Below are 23071 nucleotides of genomic sequence, written 5' to 3'. Positions count from 1 at the left end.
GAGAGAGAGAGAGAGAGAGAGAGAGAGAGAGAGGGAGGGAGGGAGGGAGGGAGGGTCCAGCCCAGGGAAGACCTTGTTTGGCACACAGCTTGTACACAGGGAGGATCAGGGGAAGGTTCTTTAGCCTGGAAATGGGGAGGTCAGGCTTCTAAACATCTTGCTGTTTTCCAGTGCCTCTGACCCCTAGGTCCAGAGCTCTTGCTGTGTGGGCGTGGTAGGCTAAATCTGTATCAGTTTCTGTCTTGTTTCTAGTATTTTGCCCCCTCCCTGCCCCCACCCCCTGAAAAGTTGCCCAACTTTGAGTTTCCCAGTTCAATTTTGGGAATTTGGGGAGGGCAGAGGTTAAAACAAAGGCTATTTGAAGGCAACAGCTCTCCTTGCTTTTTGAAAAAACCCCGAACTCACTGAACAGATGATGGTCTGAGGAGGGAGGAAGGGCCTTTGACAAGGCGGGATTCCGGCAGACTGAGAAGGACCTGAGTCTTGGGTCCCAGATTACAGGAGCCCTGGCCCCGTCTGCAGTCAGGCTCTGCTGGGTGGCAGCAGGCACTGAGGGAGGGGGCGGAGGTAACCCAAAGCACAGGGCCCCTGCCTCAGCAAGAGTCCCTTCCCCACCCCGAGCCTGGCCCAGACCCAGTGGCTCCAAGGGGCCTGAAGTCAGCTCCTGGGACCGTGGCCTCGGCTCTGGGCTGGGTGGACCGATCCCTCATGGTCAAAGGCACTGCAGGGCCCCGGCCCCGGAGAGGAGCCTTACTAATGATGGTTGAGATGGAATCCCCATCAACCTGATGTGTGGATAAGACACTAACAACCATGGTGACGACTAGGACAAAGTTCATTGAGCATTTCCTCTGCAGCAGAAACTGTCCTGTGAGTTTTCCCATGTATGACTTCACAACAGTCCTGTGACGCGGGTGCTGTTATTACCCCATATTTATGGCAGCTCTGAGGAACCAAGGTGCAAAAGAGCAACAAGCAAGTAGTGGGACTGGGACTTGAACCCAGGCAACCTGGCTCCAGAGTCGCCTTCTAACTACTCTCCCTGTAAGACAGTGTCTCTCGTGGGCTGAGGGGTTGAAGTTAGAGTTAGTTCTTTTTTTGCCTTTTTTAATAAAATGAAATGTTGTATATCTTATAGACTAAAATCCACACTTACTGAGCAAGCAGCTGTCAGCAGAGGATCAGATGATCAATAATCTAAGATATTTACTCACAGAAATGCCAGGTGCTTAGTAAGCGCTCAACAAATGTCAGCTCTTTCTGTTATTATTAATTCTATAAGCTGGTTCTGATCCCTTAGGGAAACACAAGTAGTAGATGTTCTTTAGATCAGGGATTCCCAAGGACTTGACAGTTGCCTAGGGAACCACTGTCACTGACAGCTGTGACCCTCAGACCACAAAGGACCGGACGGAAGTCTAGACAGAGGTGTCCCATTATTAGCAGAATCACTCACCATGGACCAGCCATGATGCGGGAGCAGCACCTGGACCCTGATAACAAATAAGCCCAGCCTGTATGCACTGTCCCAGGGCAGGAGAGGTGACACTGAGAGCACGGCTCAGTACTGACCTTAATGGGTTAAGGTGGTAAGTTCTTGCTGAGTGTCACCAGCCTACTAGCCCATCCTCCCTCCCCCACCCCACCCCCTTTTCCCCTTGATATATCTTAAGGCAGGTCTGAATCATGATCGCAAAAACAAACAAAGGTGCCGTCATCCTCCTCAAAATGCTTTAAACTCAAAGAAGTGAACGTGTCCTCAACAATTTACTGTGTGTACGGAGTTAGTCTCTCAGATCCTCACCAGATTCCATCTTACTGATGACGAGACAGAGGTTAAGGAACCTGCACATGGTAAACAGCCCCAAAATGACAGGGTTGAGATTCAGTCCAAGACAGCTCCCTGCTTTCCTCAAGATCCTACAGCTCCAGGCCCCAGCTTGAGTCCTAAAATTCAGGGGTCCACCTTCCATGCTGTTTCTGGGCTGTCACTTATGAATATGCACTTGCACACAAGCACTGGTACCTGGTGCTGATGCAAAACTGCTAACAGGGGACTTCTCTGGTGATACAGTGGTTAAGAATCCATCTGCCAATGCAGGGGACACGGGTTCGAGCCCTGGTCTGGGAAGATCCCACATGCCGAGGAGCAACTAAGCCCATGCGCCACAACTACTGAGCCTGCGCTCTAGACCCCATGAGCCACAACTACTGAGCCCGTGTGCTACAACTACTGAAACCCGCTCACCTAGAGCCCGTGCTCCACAACAAGAGAAGTCACCACAATGAGAAGCCCGCGCACCGCAACTAAGAGTGGCCCTCACTTGCCACAACTAGAGAAAGCCCGCACGCAGCAACGAAGACCCAACGCAGCCAAAAATAAATAAATAAAATAAAATAATGTATTAAAAAAAAACTGCTAACAAATCTATATGCCCTTAAATGTGAGATAAATGAGGTCCATGCAAAGAATGGATTGGTATGTTGCCATTAAAAAGAACAAGGGTCATTTTTTAGATACAGAAAGATAAATATTATGTAAGAAAATCAAGGTAGAAAAGAATACGTATTGTAAAATATTAGCATGTAAACAAAAATGTTTTTATGTAATAAACACTTATAAACACATAGAAATGTTCTGGAAGGATCCATAAGGAATGGAGGAGTAAAAATGGAGATTTGCATGTGGCTAAGAGTTAGGAAGTTAGGAGAATTGCTTTTCACTGCATTACCTTTCTGTCCTAATTCATGGTAACAATGAAATTGCTGATAACCGACCAGCTTTCACTTACTGAAACAGCAATTTCATGTGGTTCTAACTAATATTTAACTTTCTTTTCTGTTTTAAGCCATAATCATGTTTTACTACTACAATGGGAAGGAATGCTGGGGTCTGGGGCTCAGAGAGACAGATGGTATTTTGGTCTCTGGACAATGTCCTGGTGTGTCCAGTGGCCCAAGCTACCCAATGAGATAAGCAGGTGGGGGACAGAAGGAGGGGGCTCATCACTGAAATCCTCTTCTGATGGATCTGTCTGGAAATGGTGCTGCTCAGATAAATAGTCCCTAAGTTAACTTCATCCTGAGCCATCACTGGTCCTCTGCAGTTTCAATTTCCCAAAGTCCCATCGTTTTGAAAAAATGGAGGTAATGTGGGATCAGCTATTGACAGTCTCATTCCATCACCTGATCAAAGTGATGTCAATTCAATCAGGGCATGTCTGATGTAGGACAAGAGACAGACCCACCATGCAGCTGCCACAACTCACCCGACCAGAAGTTGTGCAGGCGAAGTTGTCACTGGCCCAAGCATAGAAATCGCAGGAGACTTCTGATCCCACTGTGGACACGGTGAGGAAGCTGCAGGTTTCATCTAGTGCACAGTCTGCAAGCACCATGGGACAGTCACCCAGCAGTCCCTCAGGAGATGCTGAGGACAGACGGACACATACCCCTACTCCCTGCCCCCCCGAACACAATCACACACACACACACACAGTAACATGGGTTACAATGACTATTCATGGAGGACTGGAGGATTATGAGACAATGCTCGTAAAGATGAATACTCAATAAGTGGTAGTTGTTATTACCCATCCCTGGCCTGACTGCTGAAATAAACAGATACATCTCCTGATCTGGACAAAATGCTCTACAAGGAACGAATGTCCTTCAATTCTGCTCTCTAACATCTGGCAGAGCCTCGTTCTTGGCAGGTGGTGGTTACACTATAAACTTCTAACTGAAATTATGAGTTGGATGCACACCCAGGTGCCCGGCCCCTCACCTGCCAAGCACTGCGTCAGTGAGGACTCAGAACCGGGAACTTCGGACTTGACCAGCACAGCAACATCTGCATCGAAGATCACCTTAGATTCTGGGAGCTTCTCAAATTTCCTCATCACTGAAAGGAAAGCAAATCTGTGAGATTTGACTCTGAGGGGCCTGGGGCCGCTGCAGAGAAGACAAAAAGAGTTTTAGGTCAAGAAATCACTTCCCACTCACAGCCTTTGGTCACACAGGTGTTCCAAAAAGAGAAATTCCCTTTTAAGGGTAGTTCCAGAATGCTGCCTCATGGCTATTACTGAGAGCTATAACGTGCCATGTCTCCTTTTTCCACCTCATTGTCAGGAAGTAAGAAGAATAATTTAATATTGTATTAGTCCTCACAACTTCCTTTTTCACATTGATATTGATTTTCTATCTAAATTTATATTTCCTTGTCCTTATCTTTTTTTTTTATTTTTGCGGTACGCGGGCCTCTCACCGTTGTGGCCTCTCCTGTTGCGGAGCACAGGCTCCGGACGCACAGACTCAGCGGCCATGGCTCACGGGCCCAGCCGCTCTGCGGCATGTGGGATCTTCCCGGACCGGGGCACAAACACGCGTCCCCTGCATCGGCAGGCGGACTCTCAACCACCGCACCACCAGGGAAGCCCATTGTCCTTATCTTTGAATGCTAACGATATCTCATAATTATTTTATGTATAATTCTATAAATAAAATATTTTATTTATAATGATATCTCATATTTATTTTAAAACAACTTGTCCACTTTCTGGAAAGAAGTAAGTTATTTTTAAAAGACAAATAAAACATGTGCACATGGGTTCACATAAGTCTGAAAATGTGTCATGAGGCTCAGATATGTTTATGATAGTATTTGTTCAAATATGTTAGCATCTGTTTTCCCAGGTACCATCAACACACCTGAGCTCCTATCTGTAGGAATGACACAGTCACATGCTCATGGAACTAGATAAGAGAGGAGAAAGAAATAAAATTTCTCAAGGCTATGAGACTTGGAACTCACTTTTCACCAGGCAAAAAGCACTGCATGTAACTCTCAAGGAATGAGACTTATCTGACAAGCCAAAATGCCCAAGAGTGTCAATATTTTGCAGGTAACTATCAAAAACAAACCCTGAAGTGCATGAGTACTAGTTTTTTGCAGACATGATTATAAACATGTACGTAAGCCCTCATTCTCACACACATCCACTGCTTTATAAAAGAGACCATGTCTGAGTTGGTTTTCATCACGTCAATAAATTCAAAGCCATCCAAAGCAATATATTCTCAGTTTTCATAATAAGTGCAGAAAAAAGTTTATTACCTTTGGAGTGGGAATGGGAGAAGGCAGTATTAATATAATAGAAATGGCATGTATTAAGCCTTCAAAAATCTTGATATAAAAAATTCTAATTTTGAGAGGACCTTCAAGATGGCAGAGGAGTAAGATGTGGAGATCACCTTCCTCCCCACAGATACATCAAAAATACATCTACATGTGGAACAACTCCTACAGAACACCTACTGAATGCTGGCAGAAGACCTCAGACTTCCCAGAAGGCAAGAAACTCCCCACGTACCCGGGTAGGGCAAAAGAAAAAAGCAAAAACAGAGAAAAAAGAATAGGGATGGGATCTGCCCTTCTGGGAGGGAGCTGTGAAGGAGGAAAAGTTTCCACGCACTAGGAAGCCCCTTCACGGGCGGAGACTGCGGGAGGCGGAGGGGGAAGCTTCGGAGCCACGGAGGAGGGCGCAGCCACGGGCGTGCAGAGGGCAAAGCGGAGAGATTCCCGCACGGAGGATCGGTGCCGACTGCACTCACCAGCCTGAGAGGCTTGTCTGCTCACCCTCCAGGGCAGGCGGGGGCTGGGAGCTGAGGCTCGGGCTTCGGAGGTCGGATCCCAGGGAGGACTGGGGTTAGCTGCGTTAACACAGCCTGAACAGGCTCGTGCACCACAGCTAGCCGAGAGGGAGTCTGGGAAAAACTCTGGACCTACCTAAGAGGCAAGACACCATTGTTTCTTGGTGTACAAGGAGAGGGGATTCAGAGCATGGCTTAAACGAGCTCCAGAGATGGGTGCGAGCTGCGGCTATCAGCACAGACACCAGAGACAGGCATGAGATGTTAAGGCTGCTGCGGCAGCCACCAAGAAGGCTGTGTGCGAGAGCAGGTCACTCTCCACACCTCCGCTCCCAGGAGCCTGTGCAACCCACCACTGCCAGGGTCCCATGACTCAGGGACAACTTCCCCAGGAGAAAGCACGGCACAACTCAGGCTGGTGCAACGTCACGCTATCCTCTGCCGCCGCAGGCTCGCCCCGCATTCCGTACTCCTCCCTCCCCCGCGGCCTGAGTGAGCCAGAGCCCCCAAATCAGTGGCTCCTTTAACCCCGTCCTATCTGAGCGAAGAACAGACGCCCTCCGGCGACCTACATGCAGAGGCGGGGCCAAATCCAAAGCTGAGCCCCTGGGAGCTGTGAGAACAAAGAAGAGAAAGGGAAATCTCTCCCAGCAGCCTCAGGAGCAGCGGATTAAATCTCCACTGTCAACTCCATGTACCCTGCATCTGTGGAATACCTGAATAGACAACGAATCAGCCCAAAACTGAGGCGGTGGACTTTGAGAACAACTGTAGACTTGGGGTTTGCTGTATGCAACAGATTAGTTTCTGATTTTTATGTTTTTCTCAGTATAGTTTTTAGTGTTTGTTATCATTGTGGATTTGTTTCTTGGTTTCCTTTCTCTCTTTTTTTTTATTACTTAAAAAAAAATTTTATTATATATATATATATATATATATTTTAATTTCAATAACTTTATTTTATTTTTCTGTCTTTTTTTTCTCCCTTTTCTTCTGAGCCATGTGTCTGACAGGGTCTTGGTGCTCCAGCCGGGTGTCAGTCCTGAGCCTCTGAGGTGGGAGAGCCAAGTTCAGGACATTGGTCCACCAGAGACCTCCTGGCCCCACATAATACCAGTCAGTGAGAGCTCTCCCAGAGATCTCCATCTCAAAGCTAAGACCCAGCTCCACTCAACGACCAGCAAGCTCCATTGCTGGACATCCCATGCCAAACAGCTAGCAATATAGGAACACAACCCCACCCATTAGCAAAGAGGTTGCCTAAAATCATAATAAGTTCAAAGACACCCCAAAACACACCACCGGGGGCAGTCCTGCCCACCAGAAAGAAAAGATCCAGCCTCATCCACCAGAACACAGGCACCAGTCCCCTCCACCAGGAAGCCTACACAACCCACTGAACCAACCTCACCCACTGGGGGAAGACACCAAAAACAACAGGAACTACGAAGCTTCAGCCTGCAAAAAGGAGACCCCAAACACAGTAAGATAAGCAAAATGAGAAGACAGAGAAATACACAGCAGATGAGGGAGCAAGGGAAAAACCCACCAGACCAAACAAATGAAGAGGAAATAGGCAGTCTACCTGAAAAACAATTCAGAGTAATGATAGTAAACATGATCCAAAATCTTGGAAATAGAATGGAGAAAATACAAGGAATGTTTAACAACGACCTAGAAGAACTATAGAGCAAACAATGATGAAAAAAACAATAAATGAAATGAAAATTCTCTAGAAGGAATCAATAGCAGAATAACTGAGGCAGAAGAATGGATAAGTGACCTGGAAGATAAAATGGTAGAAATAACTACTGCAGAGCAGAATAAAGAAAAAAGAATGAAAAGAATTGAGGACAGCCTCAGAGACCCCTGGGACAACATTAAACACACCAACATTCAAATTATAGGGGTCCCAGAAGAAGAAGAGAAAAAGAAAGGGACTGAGAAAATATTTGAAGAGATTATAGTTGAAAACTTCCCTAATATGGGAAAGGAAATAGTCAACCAAGTCGAGGAAGCACACAGAGTCCCATACAGGATAAATCCAAGGAGAAACATGCCAAGACACATATTAATCAACCTATCAAAAAATAAATACAAAGAAAAAAATATTAAAAGCAGCAAGGGAAAAACAACAAATAACATACAAGGAAATCCCCATAAGGTTAACAGCTGATCTTTCAGCAGAAACGCTGCAAGCCAGAAGGGAGTGGCAGGACATATTTAAACTGATGAAAGGGAAAAACCTACAACCAAGATTACTGTACCCCATAAGGATCTCATTCAGATTCGATAGACAAATTAAAACCTTTACAGACAAGCAAAAGCTAAGAGAATTCAGCACCACCATACCATCTTTACAACAAATGTGAAAGGAACTTCTCTAGGCAGGAAACACAAGAGAAGGAAAAGATGTACAAAAACAAACCCAAAACAATTAAGAAAACGGTAATAGGAATATACATATCGATAACTACCTTATATGTAAATGGATAAAGTGCTCCAACCAGAAGTCATAGACTGGCTGAATGGATACAAAAACAAGACCCATATATATGCTGTCTACAAGAGACCCACTTCAGACCTAGGGACGCATACGGACTAAAAGTGAGGGGATGGAAAAAGATATTCCATGCAAATGGAAGTCAAAAGAAAGCTGGAGTAGCAATACTCATATCAGATAAAATAGGCATTAAAATAAAGACTGTTACAAGAGACAAAGAAGGATACTACATAATGATCAAGGGATCAATCCAAGAAGAAGATATAACAATTGTAAATATTTATGCACCCAACATAGGAACACCTCAACACATAAGGCAAATGATGACAGCCATAAAAGGGGAACTCGACAGTAACAGAATAAAAGTAAAGGACTTGAACACCCCACCTTCACCAATGGACAGATCATCCAAAATGAAAATAAATAAGGAAACACAAGCTTTAAATGACACATTAAACAAGATGGACGTAACAGATATTTATAGGACATTCCATCCAAAAACAACAGAATACACTTTCTTCTCACGTGCTCAGGGAACATTCACCAGGATAGATCATATCTTGGGTCACAAATCAAGCCTTGGTAAATTTAAGAAAATTGAAATCATATCAGGTATCTTTTCTGACCACAACTCTATGAGACTAGACATCAATTACAGGAAGAAAACTGCAAAAAATACAAACACATGGAGGCTAAACAATACACTACTAAATAACCAAGAGATCACTAAAGAAATCAAAGAGGATTTCAAAAAATACCTAGAAACAAATGACAATGAAAACACAACAACCCAAAACCTATGGGATGCATCAAAAGCAGTTCTAAGAGGGAAGTTTACAGCAATACAATCCTACCTCAAGAAACAAGAAAAATCTCAAACAGACAACCTAACTTTAAACCTAAAGCAATTACAGAAAGAAGAACAACAACAACAAAAAAACCCAAGTTAGCAGAAGGAAAGTAATAATAAAGATGAGATCAGAACTAAATGAAAAAGAAATGAAGGAAACGATCTCAAAGATCAATAAAACTAAAAGCTGGTTCTTTGAGAAGATAAACAAAATTGATAAACCATTAGCCAGACTCATCAAGAAAAAAAGAGAGAAGAACTCAAATCAACAGAATTAGAAATGAAAAAAGAGAAGTAACAACTGACACTGCAGAAATACAAAGGATCATGAGAGATTACTACAAGCAACTATATGCCAATAAAATGGACGAATTCTTACAAAAGCACAACCTTCCAAGACTGAACCAGGAAGAAACAGAAAATAACCAATCACAAGCACTTAAAAATGAAACTGTGGTTAAAACTCCTCCAACAAACAAAAGCCTAGGACCAGATGGCTTCACAGGCGAATTCTATCAAACATTTAGAGAAGAGCTAACACCTGTCCTTCTCAAACTCTTCCAAAATATAGCAGAGGGAGGAACACTCCCAAACTCATTCTACGAGGCCACCATCACCCTGATACCAAAAACAGAGAAAGACGTCACAAAAAAAGAAAACTAGAGGCCAATATTACTGATGAACATAGATGCAAAAATTCTCAAGAAAATACAGCAAACAGAATCCAACAGCACATTAAAAGGATCATACACCACGATCAAGTGGGGTTTATCCCAGGAATGTAAGGATTCTTCAATGTATGCAAATAAATCAATGTGATAAACCCTATCAACAAACTGAAGGAGAAAAATCATATGATCATCTCAATAGATGCAGAAAAAGCTTTCAACAAAATTCAACACCCATTTATGATAAAACCCATCCAGAAAGTAGGCATAGAGGGAGCTTACCTCAACATAATAAAGGCCATATATGATAAATCCACAGCCAACATCGTTCTCAATGGTGAAAAACTGAAACCATTTCCACAAAGATCAGGAATAAGACAAGGTTACCACTCTCACTGCTATTATTCAACATAGTTTTGGAAGTTTTAGCCACAGCAATCAGAGAACAAAAAGAAATAAAAGGAATACAAATCGGAAAAGAAGTAGTAAAGCTGTCACTGTTTGCAGATGACATGATACTATACATAGAGAATCCTAAAGATGCGACCAGAAAACTACTAGAGCTAATCAATGAATTTAGTAAAGTAGCAGGATACAAAATTAATGCACAGAAATCTCTTGCATTCCTACACACTAATGGTGAAAAATCTGAAAGAGAAATTAAGGAAACACTGCCATTTACCATTGCAACAAAAAGAATAAAACACCTAGGAATAAACCTACCTAAGAAGACAAGTTTGTAGTTTGTAAGTTTGTAGAAAACTATAAGACACTGATGAAAGAAATTAAAGATGATAGAAACAGGTGGAGATATATACCATGTTCTTGGATTGGAAGAATCAATGTTGTGAAAATGACTTTACCACCCAAAGCAATCTACAGATTCAATGCAATCCCTATCAAACTCCCAATGGCATTTTTCACAGAACTAGAACAAAACATTTCACAATTTGTATGGAAACACAAAAGACCCCAAACAGCCAAGTCAATCTTGAGAAAGAAAAATGGAGCTGGAGGAATCAGGCTCCCTGATGTCAGACTATACTACAAAACTACAGTAATCAAGACAGCATGGCACTGGCACAAAAACAGAAATATAGATCAATGGAACAGGATAGAAAGCCCCGAGATAAACCCACGAACATAATGTGGTCCACTTATCTTTGATAAAGGAGGTAAGAATATACAGTGGAGAAAAGACAGCCTCTTCCATAAGTGGTGCTGGGAAAACTGGGCAGCTACATGTAAAAGAATGAAATTAGAACAGTCCCTAACCCCCTACACAAAAATAAACTCAAAATGGATCAAAGACCTAAATGTAAGGTCAGACACAATAAAACTCTTAGAGGAAAACATAGGCAGAACACATAAATCACAGCAAGATCCTTTTTGACCCACCTCCTAGAGAAATGGAAATAAAAACAAAAATAAACAAATGGGACCTAATGAAATGTAAAACCTTTTGCACAGCAAAAGAAACCATAAACAAGATAAAAAACAGTCCTCAGAATGGGAGAAAATGTTTGCAAACAAAGCAACTGACAAAGGATTAATCTCCAAAATACACAAGCAGCTCATGCAGCTCAATATCAAAAAAACAAACAACCCAATCCAAAAATGGGCAGAAGGCCTAAATACGACATTTATCCAAAGAAGATATACAGATTGTCAACAAACACATGAAAGGATGCTCAACATCACTAATCGTTAGAGAAATGCAAATCAAAACTACAGTGAGGTATCACCTCACACCAGTCAGAATGGCCATCATCAAAAATTCTACAAACAATAAATGCTGGAGAGGGTGTGGAGAAAAGGAACCCTCTTGCACTGTTGGTGGGAATGTAAATTGGTACAGCCACTATGGAGAACAGTATGGAGGTTCCTTAAAAAACTAAAAACAGAATTACCATATGACCCAGCAATCCCAGTACTGGGCATATACCCTGAGAAAACCATAAATCAAAAAGAGTCATGTAACACAATGTTCATTGCAGCACTATTTACAATAGCCAGGACGTGGAAGCAACCTAAGTGTGCATCGACAGATGAATGGATAAAGAAGATGTGGCACATATATACAATGCAATATTACTCAGCCATAAAAAGAAATGAAACTGAGTAATTTGTAGTGAGGTGGACAGACCTAGAGTCTGTCATACAGAGTGAAGTAAGTCAGAAAGAGAAAAACAAATACCATATGCTAACACATATATATGGAGTCTAAAAGAAAAGAAAAGAAAAGGTTCTGGAGAACTTAGGGGAAGGACAGGAATAAAGATGCAGATGTAGAGAATGGACTTGAGGACATGAGGAGGGGGAAGGGTAAGCTGGGATGAAGTGAGAGAGTGGCGTGGACATATATACACTACCACACGTAAAATAGATAGCTAGTGGGAAGCAGCTGCATAGCACAGGGAGATCAGCTCAGTGCTTTGTGTCCACCTAGAGGGGTGGGATAGGGAGGGTGGGAGGGAGGGAGACGCAAGAGGGAAGAGATATGGGAACATATGTATACGTATAACTGATTCACTTTGTTATAAAGCAGAAACTAACACACCATTGTAAAGCAATTATACTCCAATAAAGATGTTAAAAAACAAATTCTAATTTTACAAAGTAAAAAACAAATTCTAATTTTACAAAGTGGTCCTTCATTGATCACTGAAGTTGCCAAGTTCATGTGCTCAGCCCATACTCAGTCCCTCCGCTCTCACCTCCTCCTCTCTTTTGTATTTTTTATACTCCTTGTTATCTTATTTATAGGGACCAGAAGCTGCAGTCCAGCAAACACCACGTTATACGCAGCCAGTGTCCCTGAGGCTTGGTTGGTATGGACCAGCAGCTTACAGCATTCTAGGAGATTAAATAAAATTTGAAACATTTTTCAGTTTCCGATTAAAATCTTCTCAGGAGCCATAAATGCTGTAAGTTTAGCACTTCAGTTAGAGAATCTGCTGGTTTTCACATAAGGGACGCCTTGGTGATGGAGGTCCTGACATTTCAGAGTTCTGTGAAGAAGCTCATTGACAAACAGAACAGAAACAATTTATGAACTGAGCTACCAATGATTCCATGGAATACTGAGTTAGTTTGCAGATTTATACATTCTGTTGGTGTAATCTGCCACATGCCTTACAGATATCTACAATTTTACATATATAACAGATATTTACAAATGTTTTGGGGAAAGTATAAAGGGTGAGCATCTGGGCACATCACTCTATTTGATCATGATTCCGCACAGTGTACTGTGGCTATTTATGTGCCTGTCTCTTTCCAAGACAAGGATAATGTTCTGATGATATGTGAACACCCGCCAGCTAGGATAGTGACAGATATATACTAGTTTCCTACTTATTGGATGGAAGGATGGATGGATGACTGCCAAAATCATTACAAAACCAGGAAACCAGGGCAGAACGTTATGAAGATGGTATAATTCCAATGGTAGGCGTACTCCTCTGTTTGAGCACTTGACTTGGAGTATGAAGTCTTTGGTGTGGACCAACAAAGGGCAGAACTAGAAAACCGGATCTAGAGCTAAAGGGAAGATGAGCTTGAAATATTTCCACCGGCCAAGGTCTAAACAAAGGGTTTACCCACAGGCAATGTCGGAAAGATGAAGGGGGCCACGCTGAAGTTGCAGCAGAGAGATATAAGGTGTGGAGGCAGCTGGCAATGGGGAAGGGGCACTAGCTCTGGAGTCAGCCAGTCCTGATGCCACCGCCCTCACCAGCTGTGTGTCCCGGGCATGTCTCAACCTCTGAGAGTCTCAGCTGCCTGGTGTGAGGAATAAACAGAGCAGCACGGAGTACCCAGTACCTGGTAACAACTCAGGAAATGCTGGGTCCCTCTGCCCCCGGCAAGGACACCCCGCCTCGGTGTCGGGGCTTGTCAGACTGGCTGCAGGAATTCAGGTGGTGGGAGAATCCCTTTCCCTGATGACCTTTAGGAAATAGTTCCAAAGAAGCCCAGATAATTAGAGCCATTCATTCATTGTGTCGACAAGCGCCAGCTACTCTCGAATAGAACAAAAAGGAAGATACAGGTCTAGCCGCAAAGGAATATGTCGTCTAATGAGGCTAGAGTCCAGAGAGGGCCCTGAGGCGGTGCAATTCTACTGTATCCTGTATAATTGCTTTACAATGGTGTGTTAGTTTCTGCTTTATAACAAAGTGAATCAGTTATACGTATACATATGTTCCCATATCTCTTCCCTCTTGCGTCTCCCTCCCTCCCACCCTCCCTATCCCACCCCTCTAGGTGGTCACAAAGCACCGAGCTGATCTCCCTGTGCTATGCGGCTGCTTCCCACTAGCTACCTACTTTACGTGTGGTAGTGTATATATGTCCATGCCACTCTCTCGCTTTGTCACAGCTCACCCTTCCCGCTCCCCATATCCTCAAGTCCATTCTCTAGTAGGTCTGTGTCATTATTCCTGTCTTACCCCTAGGTTCTTCATGTCATTTTTTTTTCTTAAATTCCATATATACGTGTTAGCATATGGTATTTGTCTTTCTCTTTCTGACTTACTTCACTCTGTATGACAGACTCTAGGTCCATCCACCTCATTACAAATAGCTCAATTTTGCTTCTTTTTATGGCTGAGTAATATTACATTGTATATACGTGCCACATCTTCTTTATCCATTCATCCGATGATGGACACTTAGGTTGTTTCCATCTCCGGGCTGTTGTAAATAGAGCTGCAATGAACATTTTGGTACATGACTCTTTTTGAATTATGGTTCACCGAAGAGTTTTAAGGGGAATTGTATAAGTAGAATTGCCTCTTAACTGCTCTGAAGCACCGTGGGCAAGTCATTGGATGGAGGCAAGGCTGGAGCAGAGAGATGAATCAGGAGGCTACAGCAGTGATCCACGTGTCTGAGGATCCAGGTCGGACAGAGGGAGGTGGTGTCAGGATGTGGAAGGGGCACCGCCCTCGCCGGTGGATACCTGTTCGGGGAATTACACAGCTGACCTCTACGCGCTTCGCCTTTTCTAGGGGACAAAAACCTCAATAATGAGACCTCAATTCCATGCCCAAAGAGAAAGATCTCAAAGTCAAGTTGAAAGGATTCTGAGACAGCGTGCTGCCATCCCAGTGGGGGCCCAGCTTCTTAACATGGAAATCCTCCTGCATATCCAGAAAGGGAAATCTAAGCTCCAAGCTTTGCATAAGCAGCCAGGATGCTGAGGACCAACCCGGAGGCTATTCATAAACCTGTACTTCAGGGAGGCGTCATCAAAGTCGGCAAAGCTGAGCTGCTCCTCATAAACATTTCTGGTGCCACTGATTAAACTGGCCTTTCTGCTCCAGGTGAACACAGCGTAGAACAAGCCAGGAAATGCTTTTCAAAGTGCGCAATACAATCCGCACAGCCAAGCCAGCGGTACGGACGCAAAGAGGGCCAGAGTTAAGATGCAAGCACCCAGAATGGCCAGTAATCACCGTGGTCCTTGGGCAAGTTGCTTTCCCTCTGAGGACGTCTTCTCCCTCATTTGTAAAGGATAACAAAGATCTGCCTAACTGATCTCTTAAAGCACTTCCAGCTCTAACTCCCCAATTGCTATTTCTGCCCAAGAGGAGGGATACTGACAAATAATAATAAAGATTTTCATTGCATTTGCAATTTATCTATGGACACACACACACACACACACACACACACACATCCTTGGCATTCATTAACACTTCGCTAAGGCATTAACAATCCCATTTTACAGATGGGGAAACTGCTGAATATAAGTGACTTGCCCAGCACTGCACGACCAGTAAAGGGCACCACTGGGATTAAATTAGTTCTGGTCCCACTCCCATGCACCTAGGATTATAGGACTCCTGCCAGTTCTTTCGCACCCATTATCTCATTGAAGAGCTGGGCTCAATGTTTGGCATCTTCATGGGATAATATTGACCCTCACAGTGTCTCAGGAGGCAAGCAGGAGGCTTCTGGGGTGATGAGCATCAGAGAAGTTGAGCGATTTGCTCTGGGTAACCCAGCAAGTAACATGGAAGAAGGACTGGCACTCGGGTCTTCCCCCAACATCCCACTGAGGGAGAAATGCTGACCAGCTTTTCGGAGGTAAGCTGCCAACGAGAAAGGAAACCTCAGCAGACAAATGATTTTTAAATTCATTTCTCATGATGCTGAAGTATTTAGGGGTGAGGTTTCATGATGTCTGAAATATACTTTCCAATGATTAAAAGAGAGAGAGAAAGAGCAAAACAATAACAATTTTTGGATCTGGGTGACGAGTATTTGTTCTTCCTACTATTCTTTCAACTCCTACATAGGTTAAAAGTTTTTGAAATGAAAGGTTGGGGACAACTGCATCTCACATGTCTCTCCCCTTCTAGAAAGCCCTTGGGATTACAGGCCCTGTCCCCAGGAGTGGCTGACTTAACGGCCTGCACGTACTCAGACACTGGGCATCCATCAGCAGGGCCTCCGTCTCTGACCACGGCAGCCTCTGCCCCTCGCCATCCACACAGAAGGCCTTCCCGCTGGCCCCATCCCTCTGGCTGGCTCGGTACTGGCCATCCTGGTCACACCGCAGGCCTGCATCATTCTTCTGACAACCGGTGACACCTGGAACCAAAGATGGATACAGCTCTCAGTGCCATGCCTCTGGGGTCCCCTCCCTGCCGGACTCCAGGCTCCCAGTCCTTGATCAGACGTCCAAGTCACACGTCGGAGCCAGACACCCCCCCAGCTTAAAACTTGTCAGTGTCGCCACCCCGACCAAAAGACAAAGTCTGGGCTCACCTGTGGGCCACTAAGGCCACTGTGACCTGGCCCCGCCCATCTGACCCTGCACGTGCCCCTGTGTGTCCACAGTCGGCCTGGAACACACCGCCTGCTCTGATACCATTTGCTGGGACTCAGGTTCTGCCCCCCGGTTCTTCTCCTGGTGCACCCTTCTCCCCAGTCTGCAAGGAGTTAACGCTTCACCGGCCAGTCCTCATTTCCTCAGGGAAGCCCCCAGACCCCTTGACGCCCGAGTGTTACACACTCTCCTCTTGACCCCTACCTCTGCTCAGAGCCGGCAGAGTTATCATTTCCATTGGTCTGCGGGAAGGAACGGTTCACAGCTGTCTGACTCCCTCCCAAGCAGGCAGGGACCTCATCTGGCCTTGCTCCCTATTTTATTCCAGTACCTTGCTCAGTGTCTGACATATAATATAAGCCTCCTACCTGCCCCAGCCTTTGATACTGTGATTTATAATAAGAAATATGTGCTTGGTCTTTATCCCCATTTCTGGAAGTTGACATTCAGAGAAGGATGGTGACTCAGCCGAGGTCACAGTGCCAGTAGGAGGGAGCGTGGGGATGGAAATGGGGTTGGGGGGTGACAAGCCTCCGCCTCGCCCTCTGCTCCCTGTCATGTAGGCAGCACCCGCTCCACAAAGATCCACAGGGACCTCCTTTCAAGAAATGATTCCTCAGGGCCGTGTGACAACACTTCATGTCATCCCAAACCACAGTGTCTGGAGCCAACGTGTGCAAACTGAGCGGGACGCCCGGGTGTCAAGGACACTCTGAGTTCCGGGGGAAGAGTTTCTCCTCCAGAAGGAATGTCAGACTTCCAGCCTAGGAAATTCCTCTATTTACTTTCTTGGAAATACCGCCCTATTTCCACTGCTCTCCTGACCAAGGAAACTGCTTCTGTCACAGAAGGTGACTTGACCTCTTTTGATTATTGTACAATTCTAAACACTACTCTGATTTTAAGCAATGCCTCATGTTGACACCATTTCAGACCAACATGAAAAGATTTGCGACAAGGCAAGTTATGGGCCCCTGCTAGAGAAAACCCAACACTCCCCAGTTGACTGTTAAGTAAATAGGCCAAGTGAAATCACATGACATACAGGAAGGCCACCGCTACACACAGTCCTGACATTCATGGGGCCAGAAAGGGAATATGAGCTACACAGTGGTAATGATCATAGGTGGAAAACATCTTCCACTTCTTAATCTGATAACACTGACTTACAAAAATCAGAAGTTTCAGAATCAGACAATGCCAAGATCAAAGGCCAGCTATGTCACTTTCTAGCTGAGCGACTTTAGCTAAATTTCTTCCGTGATCCTTAGCCTTTTTATACGTAAAAGTTGGGCTCATAATGTTTACCTAGAAGGGGAGTTGGGAGGATTGAATGAAGCAACACGGGCAAAATGTCTGGCCTAGCTCTTGACAGAGCATAGGCATTCAAAGGTGGTGCCCTTTGGATTATGATCTGTATCCAAGGGTTCTCAAGGGTGGGCAATTTTGCCCCCATCTAGGAGACATTTGGCATTGTCTGGAGACAGTTTGGTTGTCACAACTTGGTGTGCATGGGTGGTACTACTGGCATCTAATAGGTAAGGAGCAGGGATACTGCTAAATAAACATCCTATCAGCAAGGGACAGCACTCCAAAATGAAGAATTATCGGTCTCAAAAGTTCAGTAGTAACAAGGTCGAGATGTCCTGCAGTGTCCCCATGACATTGTAGGGTTTCTCTTTCAAAGTGGGACCCTTTAGAACTTACAGTGAGTCTGGCTGAAAGCTCCAACGGAAATGGTCGTGCTGCCCACAGGACAAGGGACGCAGGCCAGGCTACCTGCCTGTTCTTGGTAGAATCCAGCAGGACAGGGAATACACTGCTCATCCTGAAAATAGCTTCCTTCAGGACACTTAACTAGAAAAGATAAACAGAGCAATGAGGTTAAAGAACAAGACACTAGCTTTATAGTTACAACCTCAGAACACACAGGGTCTGTGAAACTCCAAAATCAGACAAGAGCTCATTCATTGAACAAACTGCCCACTGAGAATCTGCTGGGTGTCAGGCTGTAAGAGTAGGAGATAAGCCGTGAAGAGGGTTGACAAAGTTCCTGCTCTCCAGGAGCTGACGGGCTGGTAGGATGAGAGGGTGCCCAACCAGAATGTCAGAGTTGAGTGAAATGAAGCAGGAGCGGAGGGCACAATAGTGAGGAAGCCCCTCTGAGAGGCGACACGTGAGACCTGATGGGTGAGGAGTACACCCTAGGCCAAGATGCAGAAGAGAATTCTGTGCAGAGAGAACAGCAAGTGCGAAAATCCTGAGGCAGGAATGAGTTTGGATTATTCAAGGAATGGAAAGATAAAAGCCAACTAAAGCCAGCTACTGAGCTAGAGCTTACTAGACAAAGAGAAGGTTGTCACGGGAAGTTGAGAACATCTTGAAAGATGAGTGTCCCTCCATAGGTTGCCATGGGAATATGGGAGAGCACAGTGGTGGGTACAAACTTTGGGGTCAGACAGATCGGGTAAAATCCCCCACCCCACTCTACCTAAATGCCTCTGGACTTCCCTGAGGCTCCATTTTCTCCTCTGTAAAAAAAAAGGATTAATAATATTATCCCGTTGGAGTGCAGTGATGATGTACAGAAAGCACATGTCATAATGCCAGACTCACAGGTGCTCAACACATGGTAATTCGTTCTAGACTCGAGGGAGTCATTCCTGGCAGCCAACCTCCGCACCTACTCTGTCCAAACAGGGTGCCCTCCCTCTGTGGGGTGATTTCAACAATTCAGCACCATCTCACTCGAATGTGGCCTCTCCCGCTTGGTTAGTCGGTGATGGCATGGCTCAGACCTGGGACTACCGGGAGGTGAGTAAGACGCCCAGGGCACAGGGCTGACAGAGGCCCTCACAGTTGGCTTGCTGAGTCTGATTTACTCAGAAACTCCAAGTGTGACCCTGAGAGTGAGGACCTACTCACGTCTTGCAGCCTGGATGCCTCATTCACCTCATTCGTCTCCTCCCTGTGCTCCTCTGTCAATCAGCAGTCTCAGTGCTTTCTGTCCCTCTGATTCTAACACTCCCAACCCTTCCTAATTTGCCTCCTCCAATATGATACGAGCTGAGAAACTAGAAACCCAAACTGGACAGACGCATGCCGCATAAGGGTTCTAAGTTGGCGTCCAAGATCTCTGCTCTGAGGCGAGTGCGTGAACTTGGCCACACAGATTCTGAAAGCTCAGAGAAGGGGATGGCGGAAGGAGGTTCTATTTTGTCTTTTTTCTTGATTCAGGGTTGTGTTCTGGAGATTTTTCCAAATAACTTCTAGAAGAAGTGATCTGTTACCCAGTAAGGGTGGGAGCCACAAGCGTGCCCACTCTTGGGAGTGCTGTCTTTGTGCCTGGCACTCCTCTATGTGCCGCGTGTACATCACTACAGCATACCCAGGAGTTAGCGTTCCACCCGCACTTCACAGATGAGAAAGCTGAGCCTCAGGACATTCATGCATGACACTCCCAGCATGCTCTTCTGAAAAGGGCAGGGGGGAAGTAAAATTACAGAACGCGCCAAGCACAGTGCCAGGTATTACAATGTCACCACGTTATAGGAAAGCTATCAGCGCCATTCTAGCCTGGAGAAAACTGATGTTCAAGGGCAAGGTCAACCAGGCAGCGAGATGACAGGGGTGGGATTCAAGCCCCATTCTCGCCAAACCAAAGCCTTTTCTCCACACACCAATCCAACCACCTTCCTTTGACAAAGAAGTGAGCACAAACGTGTAGGATGTGCTCGAACGGAGCCAGCGTGGATCTGAGAGCTACTCTCTTGAGCGTGCATATGTGTGTGGTGTTTCTGAGTAAATCGGAAACTCCAGGCACACCCTGGAAACTGAATGGTGTGTTTTCCGGCCTGCCCTGTGCCATGCACATCCTCGCTCAGAGAGCGGGGTTTCGTTACTTCTATGAGTCACATTATTGATCATCTCTAGTATTTTTACCTCAGTACTGTGACTGTTTTTTCAAGTAGTCTCCAAGTTCATTGCTAAAGGAAAACAAAACCTTTTAAGCCAGGATTAGTTGCTGCCTCTGAACCCAAGGTGCAGGTGAAGGGGCAGAAAAAAGAGAGCTGGGAACTTTTGCTGCCTTACATTTTCAGGCCTCTCGACCACGCGCAAGGAACCTGTGTTCTGTTTCTTTCCATGTCTGACGTCAAGAGTCTTTTCCACCCAAAGGAACCTTTGTGAACATCACGGTGAGGCTCCATTGGCTCCTTCCCCAGCAGGTGTGTCCTCCTAGAGACCCTGAGTCCGCCGCAACAACTGGATATCTATCCCTCAGTTAAATCCCTTCATGGAAATCACTGGAAAATCCCTGGGGCCTCAGTTCCCTCTTCTGTAAAATGAGGCAATTTGGCCAATTTGAGTTTGCAAGCTTCACAAAGCTTTGGGGTTATGCCATCCGTCTAGCCAACCCATTCCCAAAGTCCCCAAACAACAGCAGCCATGTTTCTGCTGAAGAAAACTATCTGAGGAAGCATAACTGTCCTTCACTCCTCAGCCTGCTTTGCTCAACCCCACCCCTGGCCCCGTCACTCTCCAACTTAAAATTCGCCCCTGGTGACCCCACCAAACCAAGCCCCTTGCTGTGACCCCAGGCCTCTCCCACTCTGGTCCTCTCCTATCTCTCAGGCCCCATTCTCCAGTCACGCAAACCATGTGCACTGTCCCCATAACGCCACAGCACTTCATAACTCCCTGCTTTTGCACTAATCTCCATTTCTGGAATGTCCTTCATTACTTTAGCGAACTCAACACAGGGGGCACACACACGTACACACATGTACACACACACACACACACACACACACAAACCACTTCTTGTCTGCTCTTGTTCAAGCGACAATTTTAACTAGCCTTTAAGACTTCACACCAGCCTTTACTGCCCCATGAAGCCGTCCCTGACTGCCCTGACTGGGATGCAAAAGGCTTTTCACATGATATTTTAGCTGTCTTTTCACTTAACCTCGCTTCAGCTAGACTGTGAGTTCCTTGAAAGTGGAGCTATGACTTTTGCTTCCCTAAGAATGTCATATGGTATTTGACACATAATTATATTTTGAAAGTTTGGATGGAATGGATGGATGGATGGATGGATGGATGGAAGGATGGATGGATGGAAGGATGGATGGGAGGACTGATGGAAGGAAGGATGGATGCATGCATGGACAGATGCGTGAATAGAAAGAAGGAAGGAAGGAAAGGAGGGAGGGAGGAAGGAAACAAGACATAACATGTTACTGCAGGAAAAAATCCGTAGAGAACTAGCTCTATTATAAGAATTTGCAGTGAACGAGTGACAGTGAATGTTGCCCAGAATGGAAATGGAAAATCCAGACAATTTCTCTGGGATTCTTCTTAATGGACCAACCTGGTATGAAGGTTGCCAGCAGGTAATTCTGAGGGGAAGCCACCTGGCTGGCAGTGAGGCAAGAGGGTGAACGTACCTGACCGCATGGGAGGTGCAAACAAAGCCTCCACCCCTTGCAGTAGGCACTGCCTAGATTAAGGCTGCTATGCTATGCCTGCCTGAGTCACGGGAGGTGGACATTCCCACCAGTCTCCCTGAGTCACTGTACCCCCGGGGACCATCCAGATTGGCCCCCCAAGACGACACGCAGAAACCCTGCCTTATCTCCACAGGACAATGCTCTGCTTGTAGCCTCACAGCTGTATTCCAGATGTGCTTCAGAAGGAAAAAGAGCCAGTAAGAATAGATACGAGAATCCGAGGGCGTGATTTCACCAAGAGCCCTTGTTGAGAAGGGAGACTTGTGAATCACCGGACAGAACAAAGAATTTGGAAACAGCAGGGCTGAGTTTAAATCTCACACGGCCAATTAACAACAAAACAATTTGCTGAAGTTTCACTTTGTGTGAAGCAATGTGCTTTGTATCGATTATATTCAGCTATGCAAATCACAATCCCCATGAAATAGGTATTACTGTCCCTGTTTTCCAGATTACGCCTAGTGAAGGTGGGCAGTGTCCCAAGAACCCACACTGAGAAGGTGCTGGAGCTAAGACTTGAACCCAGGTCTACCTGACTTCCAAGAGCAGTTTCCTCACACTCTTAACTGTAGGCCCCCCAGCTGCTTCGTCCACCCCATGGCATTAAAAATACCTGACATCCTGGACCAGCGCAATGCAGAAATTCAATAGAGGATGGATGTTATCATTGATACTGGAGAAAATCCAGGGCTTTTGGTACACCTTTTGTGAATTCCATTCTGGACCTTTCCAACCATTTGGAGTAAGGGGTGGGGCTGAATGGTGTGATCAACAATGCTCTGTAACGTGGTAAAAAGCTGCCGCAGTTGAAGAACAGAGTGTAGGTTTGTGTAGAGCTAGGATGGGTAGACTATAGCCCTCAGGCCAAATTCAGCTCACCTCCCGTTTGGCAAGCAAAGTTTTATGAGGACACAGCCACGTTTCTCTCCCCACAATGGACGAGCTGAGTCCACGAGACAGAAACAGAATGGTCTGCAAAGGCTAAAAGACTTGCTTTGGGGGCTTCCCTGGTGGCGCAGTGGTTGAGAGTCCGCCTGCCGATGCAGGGGA

The 23071-nt window shown here is 45.4% G+C and overlaps 1 protein-coding gene across 1 annotated transcript in view; it reads right to left on the bottom strand.

Moving 5' to 3' along the window:
- TG (thyroglobulin) overlaps positions 1 to 23071 on the bottom strand; it is a 249251-nt gene that overhangs the window by 180756 nt on the left and 45424 nt on the right. Inside the window, exons 21-24 of the mRNA XM_007447997.1 lie at positions 18219 to 18368; positions 16103 to 16273; positions 3788 to 3904; positions 3270 to 3385 (exon numbers count right to left, since the gene is read on the bottom strand). Of these exons, the coding sequence (XP_007448059.1) occupies positions 3270 to 3385; positions 3788 to 3904; positions 16103 to 16273; positions 18219 to 18368 (554 nt within the window). The remainder of the gene's footprint in view (positions 1 to 3269; positions 3386 to 3787; positions 3905 to 16102; positions 16274 to 18218; positions 18369 to 23071) is intronic.

This window comes from Lipotes vexillifer, unplaced genomic scaffold, assembly GCF_000442215.2.
Source record: "Lipotes vexillifer unplaced genomic scaffold, Lipotes_vexillifer_v1.1 scaffold796, whole genome shotgun sequence".
NCBI lineage: Eukaryota > Metazoa > Chordata > Mammalia > Artiodactyla > Lipotidae > Lipotes > Lipotes vexillifer.
This window is presented reverse-complemented; position numbering and strand designations above follow the sequence as displayed.